Source organism: Oncorhynchus mykiss, chromosome 5 (assembly GCF_013265735.2).
Source record: "Oncorhynchus mykiss isolate Arlee chromosome 5, USDA_OmykA_1.1, whole genome shotgun sequence".
NCBI lineage: Eukaryota > Metazoa > Chordata > Actinopteri > Salmoniformes > Salmonidae > Oncorhynchus > Oncorhynchus mykiss.
In genome coordinates, this window is record NC_048569.1 from 84,504,831 (window position 1) to 84,520,041 (window position 15,211).

The following is a 15,211-nucleotide window of genomic DNA, read 5'->3' on the forward strand; positions in this document are numbered from 1 at the left end:
GTATCTCTACCACTCCTGCTGTCTCTAGAGAGTTGAAAACAGCAGGTCTGGCACAGGTAGGGCGTCCAGTGAACAGGTCAGGATTCCATAGCCGCAGGCAGAACAGTTGAAACTGGAGAAGCAGCACGGCCAGGTGGACTGTGGACAGCAAGGAGTCATCATGCCAGGTAGTCCTGAGGCATGGGCCTAGGGCTCAGGTCCTCCGAGAGAAAGAGAGAATTAGAGAGAGCATACTTAAATTCACACAGGACATAAAACAGGAGAAGTACTCCAGATATAACAAACTGACTCTAGCCCCCCGACACATAAACTACTGCAGCATAAATACTGGAGGCTGAAACAGGAGGGGTCAGGAGACACTCTGGCCCCATCCGATGATACCCCCAGACAGGGCCAAACAGGAAGGATATAACCCCACCCACTTTGCCTAAGCACAGCCCCCACACCACTAGGGGGATATCTTCAACCACCAACTTACCATCCTGAGAAGGCTAAGTATAGCCCGCAAAGATCTCCGCCATGGCACAACCCAAGGGGGGGGCGCCAACCCAGACAGGAAGATCACGTCAGTGACTCAACCCACTCAAGTGACGTCCCCTCCTAGTGACGGCATGAAAGAGCACCAGTAAGCCAGTGACTCAGACTCTGTAATAGGGTTAGAGGCAGAGAATCCCAGTGGAGAGAGGGGAACCGGCCAGGCAGAGACAGCAAGGGCGGTTCGTTGCTCCAGAGCCTTTCCGTTCACCTTCACACTCCTGGGCCAGACTACACTCAATCAAATGACCCACTGAAGAGATGAGTCTTCAGTAAAGACTTAAAGGTTGAGACCGAGTCTGCGTCTCTCACATGGGTAGGCAGACCATTCCATAAAAATGGCGCTCTATAGGAGAAAGCCCTGCCTCCAGCTGTTTGCTTAGAAATTCTAGGGACAATTAGGAGGCCTGCGTCTTGTGACCGTAGCGTACGTGTAGGTATGTACAGCAGGACCAAATCAGAGAGGTAGGTAAGAGCTTTGTAGGTTAGCAGTAAAACCTTTAAATCAGCCCTTGCCTGAACAGGAAGCCAGTGTAGGGAGGCTAGCACTGGAGTAATATGATCAATTTTTTTGGTTCTAGTCAGGATTCTAGCAGCCGTATTTAGCACTAACTGAAGTTTATTTAGTGCTTTATCCGGGTAGCCGGGAAAGTATCTACTATTATTCTGACATTTCAACTTAATATAAAGTATTGATCCTAACTGACCTAGGACAGATAATTTTTACTAGGATTAAATGTTAGGAATTGTGAAAAACTGAGTTTAAATGTATTTGGTTAAGGTGAATGTAAACTTCCGACTTCAACTGAATATGCCTATAGGTGTAGTTGGCTTGATATTAGAAACTTGAACTCTTTTAACATATTTGTATTGGATTTACTTTCCAGTTCTATAGTTAACAAATGCAATAAATATGTCACTTCACAGAACAAAAGCAGTTCAGACATTCTCATAAATAGTGGTACCTTCCTAGAATATGGGAATTTCCTAAGATTGACATAAATGTTCAATCTTAGGAAATGTATGTTACCTCTCCTGCAGAGGATAAGTTCATTAGAGTTACCAGCCTCAGAAATTGCAGACCAAATAAATTCTTCACAGAGTTCAAGTAACAGAGACATCTCAACATCAACTGTGCAGAGGAGACTGCGTGAATAAGGCCTTCATGGTCGAATTGCTGCGAAGAAATCACTACTAAAGGACACCAATAAAAATAAGGGACTTGCTTGGGCCAAGAAACATGAGCAATGGACATTAGACCAGTGGAAATTTGTGCTTTGGTCTGGAGTCCAAATTTGAGATTTTGATTTCATGGTCTCCGCATGTGTTTTTCCCACCGTAAAGCATGGAGTAGGTGTTATGGTGTGGGGGTGATTTGCTGGTGACACTGTCAGTGATTTATTTAGAATTCAAGGCACACTTAACCAGCATGGCTACCACAGCATTCTGCAGCGATACACAATCCCATCTGGTTTGCGTTTAGTGGGACTATCATTTGTGTCTTCCGCATTTAACCCAACCCCTCTGATTAAGAGAGGTGCGTGGGGCTGCCTTAATCGACATCCACGTCTTCAGCGCCCAGGGAACAGTTAACTGCCTTGTTTAGGGGTAGAACGACTGATTTTTTTCCCTTTGCTATTATTCTAATGAGCTCCTCCCCAAACGGACAAATTTGTTTGACCGGACCAAATCTCTACCAATCATAGACGTCTTATGTTTCACGTTTAGTATATTCGCTAGCTAGCAAAACATACAAGCTAAGGACACTGCACTGACTTGGCAGCTGTTTCATGGAAACTAGCTAATCCATTGTGATTTAATTAAAATGTCCAATACTAGCTACAGTGGTTCACTAGCTTAGAGGAAGTGTTTAGTGTTGTGTGCATTGCATTTGTACACTTAGCTAGCTACCATCCCATAGCCTACATTGCATATGAAGTGTGACTGGCTCATCCATGGATGTACAGAGAAAATGCCCTATTTGTATCCACTTTTTTTGTTTGCTCCCCCAGATAGGGGTTTGTGCATTCTGATTGGCTCATAGTCAAGTTGTTGGCCAGTGACAAACATCGCAATTCTACAAGAAGAATCATCACTACCAGGGTCAGCACGCAGCAAGTACTGCTTTTGTTCTAGCAAGAGAAAGAACAGCCTCCCACTGTGATAAGTACATAAGGCAGTGAGATTCTCTGTGTGTAACATGCTTTACAGAGGGTCAAGGATCATACCCCCAAGGCATGTTAACCTCCCATGTTATTGGTAATGGTAAGACATTAGCATGTCTTGAGGGTGTGATCTTTGACCCTCTGTAACTTTCTCAATCATCATTATTCACGATTAATTCAGGATTGTCTGTATTCATAGTAGCACCCACATTTAATGTAGAGATGTTTAGAAACATTATATTCTTATCATACAAGCGACTACAAAATGGCAATACATTATTTACCATTCATTTATCTATTGGGCACAAAATAATCTGAAACAACGTAGAGTCACAAACTTAATATAGTAATTTTGTGCAAGGAATATGGAACCAAATACTAAACTTTTGAATACTTTATTTATACACTTTTTTTAGGGGTGTTAATATTTTTGACCACTAACTTTTTGAGAGAGAAAAAAAAAACTTTTTAAACAATCTCTTTCTCTGAGCAAATATTAGTATAAAATAATATAATTTCCCAAGTTTTTTGAGCATACAATATAGAATTATTTATTTTATACAGTCATTGCCCACTGGGCACACACTGGAAATTGCGTTGAACCGACGTGGAATATATGTTGAATTGCTCATCTTTATCAAGGTTGTCAATCATTTCGGAATAATTTTGGGCTTGAAGTGACAAATCCGAACTGCCCACTTTTGCAAATCCGTGTGAATGTGGTGTCTTTTCCTATTATAAATTATTTTCAGCCTACATTTCGTTTCAGGGCTGGGTTTTATTTTAATGTTACCACCCACCAGCATGTCATTGTTTAAGACTTTTTTCTATTAGATGTTTTTTAAGACCCCTTTTCTAACTGTGTGACCAGAAATCAAAGCCTTTGCTTTTTCCAAATTTTTAGGATGAAAAATGGTTGAAAACATATCTATGCCTTAATTTCCCCAAAATATAGACTCTTATCTTTCATTTGACACCATTTGATATGCTCCTATGGACTTCACATGTTGGTGCTCATGGCTCCTTTTACATGGAAATTACCTTCACCATTGATATGTCCAGCTGATGCAGCTTCTGGCTACTGTACCTGTGTCAGTGGGTCAGTGTTGCTATGGTGCTGCACATGGAGAATAAGGCCTTGCCTTCACCCAGCATCTTCAGTTTCCCTCTAATGGAACAGAGATGGGTAGATCGAGGGTGATTGAGAGATGGAGAGTGGAACAAGTGAAATGAGAGAGGGGGAGCTTACTTTACCTGTGCGAGGTCTTTGTTCCCTTGTAGAGTATTTGTGTGGGGTATTTGTATCACTGTGTCTCTTGCCCTCTGGCACTCACACAGCAGTGGCTTCATGACTTCCTTTTGAATTTGTTTACATCTGGATTAGATTTATTTAAGCAACTGAATTTTATTTCTCCCAGATGGTTGGTTGGGATCCCCCACCGTGCTCTACAGCTCTCTTTTTCCCCACCTGGTTTTAATGTGGATCACATAAGGACTTCTCTGCTTGCTATGCACCCAAATGGACACCAGTGTTTCTCTGATAAGTGCGCAGGACAAGCAGCAAGCTCTTCATGACCGCCACAGGTATGTGTGTTCTCTCCTCTCGTTTTGGGCATGTAACTATGCTGCCCTTTTTGGAATGTTGAAGACTTGCTGCTGAGTGCTTATCAATTAAAGGGATCTGCAAGCAGGAATATTATAACAAATTATACCATAGTCTAATTCAAGAAAAAACTGTGTTCCCAGGGCAGTAGGGAAGGAGTATACTAAAAATCATATCTGGCGTATTATCAAAAATGTATTGTGTTTATTTGTTCAGTGTATTTTGGTTAATTCAGTGTTCAGTCTGTGTTCCCTGTGGTGACAATGACAGGGGTGTTCTCAGTCTCAGTAAACCTACCCCCCAGTGGGAGGCCAGTGATATGGAGCTGAGAGGCCTGCTGGAGTAGGCAAAAGAGGCCTGGGTTGTAAGCAGTGTCTCGTTCCTGTCAATATTTAATAGCAGAATGAAACATTAATGAGAATCCTCAAGCGATTGACTTGCTTTCAAATGTCTATACAGTTTGGCTTCTGTCCTCCACAGCGCACACTGTGTGAACCCAACCACACATTGGTGGGAACTCTCCATTTTGGAGCGTGTTTCTGAACGGAAGAATATTTCAAAATGTATACAATTGTCATTTCACAGACCGGTTTTCCTGGAACATAGGCCTAGTCTGAGAACATCACTTACCCTGACAGTCGAATACGTTGACATGTGTTGACAAACAGCCTTTGAGGTTTTTGGTAGAAAGCCATAGGATTCCCTGGATTGGATTCAATCCTATGTTTAAACTCCCATATCATATAGATTGCATAGCAACGCCTCTTTTACTTGTAAAAATAGCCCGCCTCATTTCATGGGAGTAAAGATCCAGGTCAACAGACAAATAATCTCATGTCATCGCCATGTCCTTGACTGAAACCTTAATTCAATATAGCCTAACTCAGAGGCTTGACCTAACCAGTGCCTGGTCAGTTGGGGTTGTGGAGATTTGATGCCAATCTGTCCTTGTGAAAGCTCATTTGTGGACATAGTGGTTGACCATAGCATACACCCAAGCCAAGGGCACCTTGGGCCAGGACAGTCATTAATGAGTTAATGCACTAAATACACACAAGTGGATTTCTACAGATTTGCTTTATTTACCTGATTGAAGGATAAGGAGAGGGCTACAACTGCATTGTGGGAACAGGGAACAGTTTTTACCCTGTTCGATATGCTGCTGTAGTATCTGACTTCATGATATCTGTGACTTAAGCCTTGTTCACACTGCAGGCCTTAATACTCAAATCAGTTTTGTTTTTCAAATCTTTTTTGGACTAATGACTGTCGAAACAGCAAGTTACAAATGACCAAATTGGATTTATGTGTGTTCAGACAGCAGTCGTTTGCTGACAAGTCTACGCTAGTTGTCATAGTAACGAAGGGTGTGTGCACAGTGGTGTAGACTGATTGGTGGTGCTTGTGCTTCCTATCGTTCAGAAGTTATGTAGCAAGCTAAGGTGACAATGCCTGCTATGGACATTTCTCAGTTGCTTTGATGTTCACAATCATAGGGTAAGAATAATTTTAAAGCCTTAAAGAATAAGATCATCCAACTTTCAAAATGAGTCCTAGCTAGCTGTTTTGCTTTCTAGCACATTCACTCATTTGTTTGTAAACAATTAACAAGCTAATTAGCTACCACATGTTCTTTTCAAACTAGCAACAGAGTGGCTAGCAAGCAACAAGATATACCAAATAACAATCTAAAAAACACGAGGGCAAATAAATCTGATTTTGACCTTCAGACACAAGTCACATGGCCAGGAATCAGATTTGTATCAGACTTCAAACCACCTACAAAGGTGGTTTGAAATGTGGCTTGCAATATCCTATTCCATGTGCTTTTTGTCTGTTCAGAATGAAGGAAAAATAACAGATTAGAATTGGATACGCAAATAAATAGGATGAGTCACTTCAAAGTGCCAATGTGAACGCGGCTAAAGAGTCCGACCTCACTGAATCTCATGTACGGGTTCACTGCATCTCGTCTCTTTATATTAAGATCTGTTTCAAGACAATAACATCTTTCAATAAGTCCAGTATTATGGCTAACTGCTTTATTGTGACACCAGTAAAAAGGAGTGAGTTTGACAGAGTGCATTAGTCGTCCCCGGAGCCACTTAGTAGCCCCTGTAATTACCTCTGAACATGCTGGCTAATGAGATGTGACACACACCAGCCGGTGGCCCAGATGAGGAGGGAGGCTGAACCAGAAATGCAGCCGTCGGCTTAGCCCAGCTTACTGTAGTCACTACAACTCCTGAACCCATTATTGTACGTGAAAACCTAACGTTACCCGGAGACTGAAGCCCTGACTGAACTGTCAACAAAATATTTGACAGTCTGGACATCTAACTGGGAGGGGTCAGGAATCTCTGGACAGAAGGCAGTTGTAGCCCAAAGTTGTGCTCTTACGGCAGGTCAGATAGACTGTTTTAGAGACTGTGTCGTTGGCGGAGAGTCTTACTAGGGAGAGGAGGTTTTTTGGCTGTGTCTGGGCTGTGTCAGGTCACCGTCCTCGGTATGTGTCAGCACGCAAAACGACAGCAGCTGAGTTGTCTCACCCTGAAGGAGCAGGTCTCGATCATAGCCAGTGACAGAGTGATCGAGAAGCTTGAGATGTCCATCCTGTCAAAGGTTCGAGAGTGGGTGAGGATGAAAAGAGGCAGCAGGTACAGTACTGTATGTTGTTTACAGGTACAGTACTGTATGTTGTTTACAGGTACAGCACTGAGGTCTATTGAAGACTGCTCTTGACTGGCCCAAAATTCAGGCATTATATTCTAATATAACTCTAAACACTGTAACGATTTGTCTTGAGATGGACATTGGTTTGTTGCTGTTCATGAAGTGCTATATTTCAGTCAGCTAATGTTCACTGAAGTTTGAATCAGATGCTGGGAAGTGTTTGATTGGTATGAATAGAGCAGGTGGTTATTGTATTTCAGGTATTGGAATGAGTTGACAATGTTCTTACCACTCCAGACCCCATGCATACAGCATACTGTATGTAATATGCTGTGCCATATGGAGGTGGGAGTCATGCTTGGACTAAGCCATGATGTAGCTTAATAATGATGTGATGTCATAATAATCCCATAGTTTCCACCACCTCAGCACTATATTCTCCTGGTAGATAATCTCGTCCCTAGGCTTATAGCCCAAGAGTCTGGTGAACGACATTGCTATCCTGGAGAGAGCATATGGAATCACTTGTTATTGTTTTTCTGTCTCTATCTGTAGTGGCATGAAAGGAAGCCTGAAGCCTTTCCTTTTAAGAAAGCAACAGAATCTCCTGGAGGAGTAACCAACCACAGCTGTTTTAGAAGCCAGTGGTGGCAGGGTGTGGACTGTGGAGTTCTACAGTATAGATGCAGATCCTAACCACAAACACATATGGGTGTGCTGTGGAGCCGAACTGCATTGGTGGAGAGAAGTTTGGTTCTGTATACCAACATGACAAGGTATTTCTACAGTCCATGTCATTGGTCTGGTGTAGGGCTGTTGATGGTCATGGAATTTTGGATGACAGTAATTGGACAGCCAAATGACCACTTCACCGTAATAACTATTTGAATAGCCAAAAAAATTAAATAATAATATTATTATTATTATACAAAAAAATGTGACTACACATTTTCTCCTCTCTGCTACAAACTGCATGTGCTGCCATAGAAATTGAATATATAGAACAGGCATCCCCAGTCATGTCAATGATGGCATGATGTTGGGTGGACTGCTGTAAAGTGTAAAATATGTGCTATGATTTGTTGATTCAACTCAACTGACATTACAAACAATATATTCCATTGCATGAGCCACATCAGTAACATAATTTAAATGAACATTCTACATTAACATGGAAATTATTGCATCACAATACCAGACAGCCATTGCGAGTGTACTCATGGGTTTACCAGTCAAATGGCCAGGGTTAGAGGTTCCAAGCCCTTTCTATTGATTATATTTATGTGTGCTGCTGCATTGTGGGGTGCGTTGCCTTGGCAACCGAATACCCAGTTGCTTGTTTCTGCAAGGCGCAACAAAACAAAGATGATTTAGTATGAAGAATTTTAGAAACTGCTTCTCCAACGGAAGTCCCCTATCACAGCTTTAGGCGATGTCATGGCGACGTTGGCTAGCTAAACTTGCGCGCAGAAACACGTCATTGGGTCGAACAGTTGTGTCACGACGAACTGCGCATGTGCATGCCATCAAACGAAAGTCACTTCTTCGGTAAAGTTGTCTTTGGCTAAAAGAAAAACATGTCAGTTTCATAAAGTTGGAGTAATAACATGTTTAGCTACGTAAGACATGGGCTGGAATGTAGGTCGTGCCTTTAGAAATCGAGAAAATGAACAACTAGGGAATCATTTTTAACTTACCTCATTGACTTCCCAAACCCTGGTCGAGTCTGCTTCACAGGAGTCCCCGGAAGTATCACGATGTTGGACCTCGGGGTTTAGAAACTCTGAACAAATGTTCATAACATTTTTAAGAGTCCATGTTATGGCCGAAACTGACTCAATTGCATAAATTCCCGGCGGTCCCATCTTCAGTCAGCTGTTTTATTTATGGCTAAGGCGGTTATTTTATTTTCATGATGGTCTTCATCCATACACGGTAATTGTGCCAGCTTGAGTGCCAGTCTGTTTGTGCCATCATGCCAACTCTTGTCATGCCATGTTTGGCTTGACAATGATAGCAGTTGTCATGTGTGCAAACTGACCTGAATGGGGCAGTACTCTGAACGTAACTAATCCTTTTGCTTTTTTCTATCATATCGTATGTGTATATTTGTCGTCAAGTGGTGGTTGTTGTTGTTGGCTTTTAATGTTGTTTTATCCTGAATTTCCTCTGATATTAGTTTATGTTCCTAGACAGTCTGATCACGCACACACACACAGAGACTATGGGCTATAAAGTGTTCTTCTCGTTCTAGGATGGAGACGTCTTGTCTGGAGTTGGCCCTGGAGGGGGAGAGGCAGTGTAAGGTGGGGAATTACCGTGCCGGGGTATCCTTCTTTGAGTCGGCAATCCAGGTTGGCACAGAGGACCTCCAGATCCTCAGCGCCATCTACAGCCAGCTGGGCAACGCCTACTTCCACCTGCAGGAGTACAGCAAGGCTCTAGAATACCACCGCCACGACCTCAACCTCACCAGGTACACAGCACCGCCTCGACCTCTCCAGGTACACAGCACCGCCACGACCTCACCAGTACACAGCACCGCCACGACCTCACCAGGTACACAGCACCGCCACGACCTCACCAGGTACACAGCACCGCCACGACCTCACCAGGTACACAGCACCGCCACGACCTCACCAGGTACACAGCACCGCCACGACCTCACCAGGTACACAGCACCGCCACGACCTCACCAGGTACACAGCACCGCCACGACCTCACCAGGTACACAGCACCGCCACGACCTCACCAGGTACACAGCACCGCCACGACCTCACCAGGTACACAGCACCGCCACGACCTCACCAGGTACACAGCACCGCCACGAACTCACCAGGTACACAGCACCGCCACGAACTCACCAGGTACACAGCACCGCCACGACCTCACCAGGTACACAGCACCGCCTCGACCTCACCAGGTACACAGCATCTCCACGACCTCAACCTCACCGCCATGACCCTTATAACCTAAGGTCTGCCCTAAGCCACTGCCTTTATTCAAGTGAAGATGTCATAAGACTAGGCAAGTAGAGGAGCTATGCTGCCCTTGAAAACTGGTCCAAGCCGAGGTTTGTTAAGCTCTTAAAGGTAAATGTCTGAAGAAATGAGAGCTTGGAGCTAGGGAAGTGGCATGGCACTGTAAATCGTTGACATGTCTAAGATTCTGTGTGGGGATGTGATTTCTCTCCAGAACCATTGGAGATGAACTTGGAGAAGCAAAAGCCAGTGGTAACCTTGGGAACACTTTGAAGGTTTTGGGAAGGTTTGATGAAGCAGTGGTCTGTTGCCAAAGACACTATGACATTACCAGAGGGATGTATGATAAGGTGAGTACAAGTAATATACTGTGATTGTAATGAGTAGTAGTCATCAACCCTGGTCCTGGAAAGCTGAAAGGTGTGCTGATCGTGGATCCAGCCCAACACTAAGACATCTGATTCAAACATTCAACCAAAACATGGTTAACTGGGATTTAGTGCTAGACTGGAACGAAAGCGTGAATACCCAGGACTCTCCAGGACTAGGGCTGGTGACCACTGGTGGTGGCCATAACAGGCAGCTTGGTCCCTCACAGCTGAATAGTTGGGGAACTAGAATAACTGAGGAATAGTTATGTGCTGATGTCTAGAATAGTTTGACGCCCGACCCCTGTGTTTGTGTGCTGGGTAATGTATTTTAAGTGTATAATTACAACGTTGGTTATATTGGTCTGTTCCTGTGTGGTGGTGCCTGTGTGTGCATGTAGGTTGGGCAGGCCCGAGCGCTGTATAATTTTGGCAACGTTTACCATGCCAAGGGGAAAAGCATCTGCTGGACTGGAGCAGAGCCAGGAGAAATCCCTGAGGAGGCCAAGGTCGCTCTGAACAAAGCCACAGAGTATTACGAGTGAGTTAATCAGTTGGTTTCTAAAATGGAATCTGCCCATTTAAAATGTGTCAATAGATAAATGTGACTTGTTAGTGTGTTACAATTAAAAACATATCTATGATGGCGTCTGCTGAAAAATAAGTCAGAGATTTTACATTAAATGACAGTCTGAATAAATAGACTTTTGTAAATGTGTTACCTTTTTATATATTTTTTGTGTGTTTCTGTTTACCATAGATTCAACCTTTCCATTGTGAAGGACTTGGGGGATCGGGCAGCACAGGGGCGGACCTATGGTAACCTAGGTAACACACACTATTTGCTCGGAAACTTCCAGCGAGCTGTGGTGGCCCATGGACAGGTACATACCCTAACTTAGTGGCATCATAGAACCTGACTTGCATCCATAAACAGTCAAGGTAATAGATTATAACAGTATGCTTCCCAAATGGCGCCCTATTTACACTATATAGGCAATAGGGGGCCATTTGTGACGAAGGGATGGACATCCCTGTGTAGATAATGTTGTATTGCATGATCTCTCCGTTATTATGTAGAGGTATTGAGAACCTGTAATCAATGACCAATCTGCTTCTTTAACTTATTGTTGTAGCGTCTCCTCATCGCTAAGGAGTTTGGGGACAGGGCGGCTGAGAGGAGGGCCTACTATAACCTAGGCAACGCATACATCTTCCTAGACCAGTTTGAAGTGGCGGCTGAACATTACAAGTGAGTAGTAGATTACTAAACTCACTTCCTTAGACCAACCATCAGCAGCCCAGTGCTTTTTCAGACACGCCTGTCTAGTGCTCTCTAGTTGGTCCACACTTGTTTGACAGATGTTTGCTAACTCTGGTGCAACTTTGGTGGAACGCATCACTTCTTACTTCTGAGATGTTTGTTTTTGTTGTACATTGTCCCTTTCCAAATTAACTTGATAAACTTAATAAATAAACATGAGTGAGGGCAAGCAATGAGAAGATAAGGAGTTTTAGCGAGGTGAAAATGATAAGGAAATATTGTGTTTTTGGCAGTCTCTGCCCACAGCTGCCTATAAATTAGGAACAAGCAAGACTAGGTTTTGGTGGTGACTGCTTCTTACTCACCCTCTGACCCTTGACCTGTTTGTGCCTCTGCCCTCCCCCTCTACCCAGGAAGACTCTGCAGCTGGCCATGGTGCTGAAGGATAAGGCTGTGGAGGCTCAGGCCTGTTATAGCCTGGGGAACACCTACACACTGCAGCAGGACTACCAGAGAGCCATCGACTATCACCTCAAACACCTTATTATCGCACAGGAGCTCAAGGACAGGTACACAATATATACAAAAGTATGTGGACATCCCTTCAAATTAGGGGATTCGGCTATTTCAGCCACACCCGTTGCTGACAGGTGTATTTAAATTGAGCATATAGCCATGCAATCTCCATAGACATTGGCAGTAGAATGGCCTTACTGAAGAGCTCAGTGACTTTCAACATGGCACCGTCATAGGGTGCCACCTTTCTAACAAGTCAGCTAGAGCTGCCCCGGTCAACTGTAAGTGCTGTTATTGTGAAGTGGAAACATCTAGGAGCAACAACGGCTCAGCCGTGAAGTGGTAGTCCACACAAGTTCACAGAAGGGGCCTGAGTGCTGAAGAGCGTAAAAATTGTCTGTTCTCGGTTGCAACACTCACTACCAAGTTCCAAACTACCTCTGGAAGCAACGTCAGCACAAGAACTGTTCGTCTGGAGCTTCATGAAAGGGGTTTCTATGGCCGAGCAGCCGCACACAAGCCTAAGATCACCATGCACAATGCTAAATGTCGGCTGGAGTGGGGTAAAACTCGCTGCCACTTTTGGTCATGTAGTGTACATACACACACACAGTTTATCATCTTTACCCTGGACACACATGCTTTGTTGAACATGCTCAATGTGATCACAGTAGTGAAGTGTTCTCTAAATTCATTGGGGCTCCTCTCTCTGTTTGTGCAGGGTTGGGGAGGGCAGAGCGTGCTGGAGTTTAGGAAATGCCCACACAGCCTTGGGGAATCATCAGAAGGCCATTCACTTTGCTGAGAAGCATCTGGAGATATCCAAAGAGGTGTCTATTCACTGCTACTGGTCAACTGTGTACTCCTCCCAATCTAATGCATGTTATCAGTACCTGTTATCTAGTCACACCTCTTTCTGCTGCACATCGGAGGAACTACATGGAAATAACCTGCTCATTATTATCCAATAAGTCACAACTCTGCGAATTCCCTATGGATAAAATAACTGAGGGGAGGGGCGATGACAACAAAACCTCAACTCTCTATATGGGCACATTATTCCCTTGCTATGTTTAAGTTATGTTCTTATGTAGCTAGTTCTCCCTCTTCTCATCCTGTATCTGGTCCAGACTGGAGACAAAAATGGTGAGGCAACAGCCAGGATGAATATGGCAGACCTGAGGTTAGTGCTGGGTCTGGGTCAGAACCCAAGCTCAAGCCTCAACACCAACAACAGCTCTGTTCTGACTGAGAACCACAGGACGCAGGATACCTTACCAGGTAAGTCCCTACAGGCCTACCTACCTGTAACATTATTATAAACTATATTTATTGAGTTTAGTTTAAATAAAAATGGTAGAGCATGGCGCTTGCAACATCGATCGTGAGTTTGATTCCTACTGTAGATAAAACCGTATGCTAAATGGCATTTATTATTATTTAAAATAACCATTATTCCATTTATACTCATTATTCTGAACCTTACACATCTGTAGTTCGGAGTCAGTCGGTGCAAGCCTGGCAAAGCAACACGAATGCCTGTTGATCCATATTGGAGAAATACCAACCTCTGTTTGTTTCAGGTGTGAAGTCAGAAAGAAGGAGTAACAGTATGGAGGACTTGGAGCATATAGGACTGGGCCCTGAGAAAACTGTAGAAGTGTGTACAAAAATATGTACAGTACACATGCATATTAACACTCACATAGGCTTAGGAGCAGAAATGTCTCTCATCAGTCATGTTACAATTGTATTGATTTATGTAAATGTTGTTTTTATTGATCGGTTATATAGCAGCAGTGACATCTCAACTAAACTGCCAAGACACCACCAATCACCCCCTGCCCTCTGTGTTGTTTCATGTACTGTCTGCCATTACCACAGAACTGGGACGAAGATGTATTCAGGCCTTCTAACCCTAAATCCAGCATGGCCAAGGCCTCCTCCAAACTGTTCTTCATCAACCGGTTCAGAGGGAAGAAACACAAGAAACACAGCTCTCCTACCAGAGATGGGGTCCTCCAGGACACCAGCAACAAGCCCACGGCCCGAGAGATGGGCACGCATAAGTCAGGAGTCAAGGTAGCTTTAACCTTGGAGATATGTCTTTACATAGAAATAATATAATTGGTCTGGCTATTATTTTAAATTATATTCCTATGGCTTCAACAGCCTACTGTGGTTTCAGTACAGTAGATCCATAATGTGGTATATCCAGTCTATTGTTTCATGCTCGCCTTTGTCACAACAAACATCAATAAGACTATTACTGTCTTTTCTGGTTGTTTTAATGGGTGTTTTGTTGATCTTTTCTCCTGTAGATCGGATGTTCTGACACTCTGGGTGACGATGGCTTCTTCGACCTCCTCAGTCGTTTCCAGGGCAGCAGAATGGACGACCAAAGGTGCTCCTTATTGGACGGCGAGAGCCGTCTCTCCGATCCCTTCTCTCCCTGTACTACCCCGCCCGTAGCCATGAGGAAATGTGAGTTACCCCGGCCCCCCTCTGCATGCCACACCCACCAATGTTGCACTTGGTGACCTAAGTGTCATCCAATGCCTATCCATGCCTGTTCCTTATTCGGGGATAGGAGCTCATGCACTGATTATTTTACTCCTTGTTAGATTTTTGTGGTTATGATAAATAAAACCGGTTTGGGAAAAAGGTTGCTTTGGAGAAGTGGATTTCAGGCTAAACTGAAACTACTCCTTCCTTCCACTCATTCTATCCTCACCTCCCTTTCCTCTTCCACCTCTTGTAGCTACTTCCGCATGCGAGGCCAACCCGGAGCCTGGGCATTACCTGGATCTGCGGGACAGCTCCCAGGGCAGTCGACTGGACGAACAGAGAGCCAGCGTGGGCAGCAGCCTCCCCGGTTTACGTCTCAGCACCTCCGATCAGCCCATCAGGCTCCACCCCATGCTCAGTCGCCTGATGACCAGTGCTGACCAGCCTCAGGATGACGACGTCTTCTTTGACATGCTAGTCAAGTGCCAGGTAATCAAGACAGCCTATTTTAGTTGGTTCTCTGACAATGAAGTTAGTATAAGCCTGTATTTGCTTACATAATGAATTAGCACCTATTGTAAAGATGAATGGTAACTTAT

At 44.0% G+C, this 15,211-nt stretch overlaps 1 protein-coding gene across 8 annotated transcripts in view; it reads left to right on the forward strand.

Annotated features, from left to right (window-relative positions):
- LOC110524708 (G-protein-signaling modulator 2) overlaps window positions 1-15,211 on the forward strand; it is a 28,846-nt gene that overhangs the window by 12,600 nt on the left and 1,035 nt on the right. The window contains exons 1-14 of one of the 8 annotated variants that reach the window (XM_036978592.1): window positions 2,309-2,637; window positions 4,118-4,283; window positions 9,230-9,451; window positions 10,171-10,306; window positions 10,726-10,865; window positions 11,085-11,208; window positions 11,461-11,576; window positions 12,002-12,157; window positions 12,826-12,934; window positions 13,235-13,385; window positions 13,688-13,764; window positions 13,989-14,186; window positions 14,426-14,588; window positions 14,866-15,101. In XM_036978592.1, coding sequence (XP_036834487.1) covers window positions 4,219-4,283; window positions 9,230-9,451; window positions 10,171-10,306; window positions 10,726-10,865; window positions 11,085-11,208; window positions 11,461-11,576; window positions 12,002-12,157; window positions 12,826-12,934; window positions 13,235-13,385; window positions 13,688-13,764; window positions 13,989-14,186; window positions 14,426-14,588; window positions 14,866-15,101 — 1,893 coding nt within the window. In that variant the 5' untranslated portion in view covers window positions 2,309-2,637; window positions 4,118-4,218. Of the gene's footprint in view, window positions 1-2,308; window positions 2,638-4,117; window positions 4,284-5,646; window positions 5,800-6,795; window positions 6,960-8,367; window positions 8,911-8,931; window positions 9,040-9,229; window positions 9,452-10,170; window positions 10,307-10,725; window positions 10,866-11,084; window positions 11,209-11,460; window positions 11,577-12,001; window positions 12,158-12,825; window positions 12,935-13,234; window positions 13,386-13,687; window positions 13,765-13,988; window positions 14,187-14,425; window positions 14,589-14,865; window positions 15,102-15,211 lie in introns of those variants that run through there. The other 7 variants (XM_036978593.1, XM_036978595.1, XM_036978590.1 and 4 more) reach the window with 7 other exon arrangements.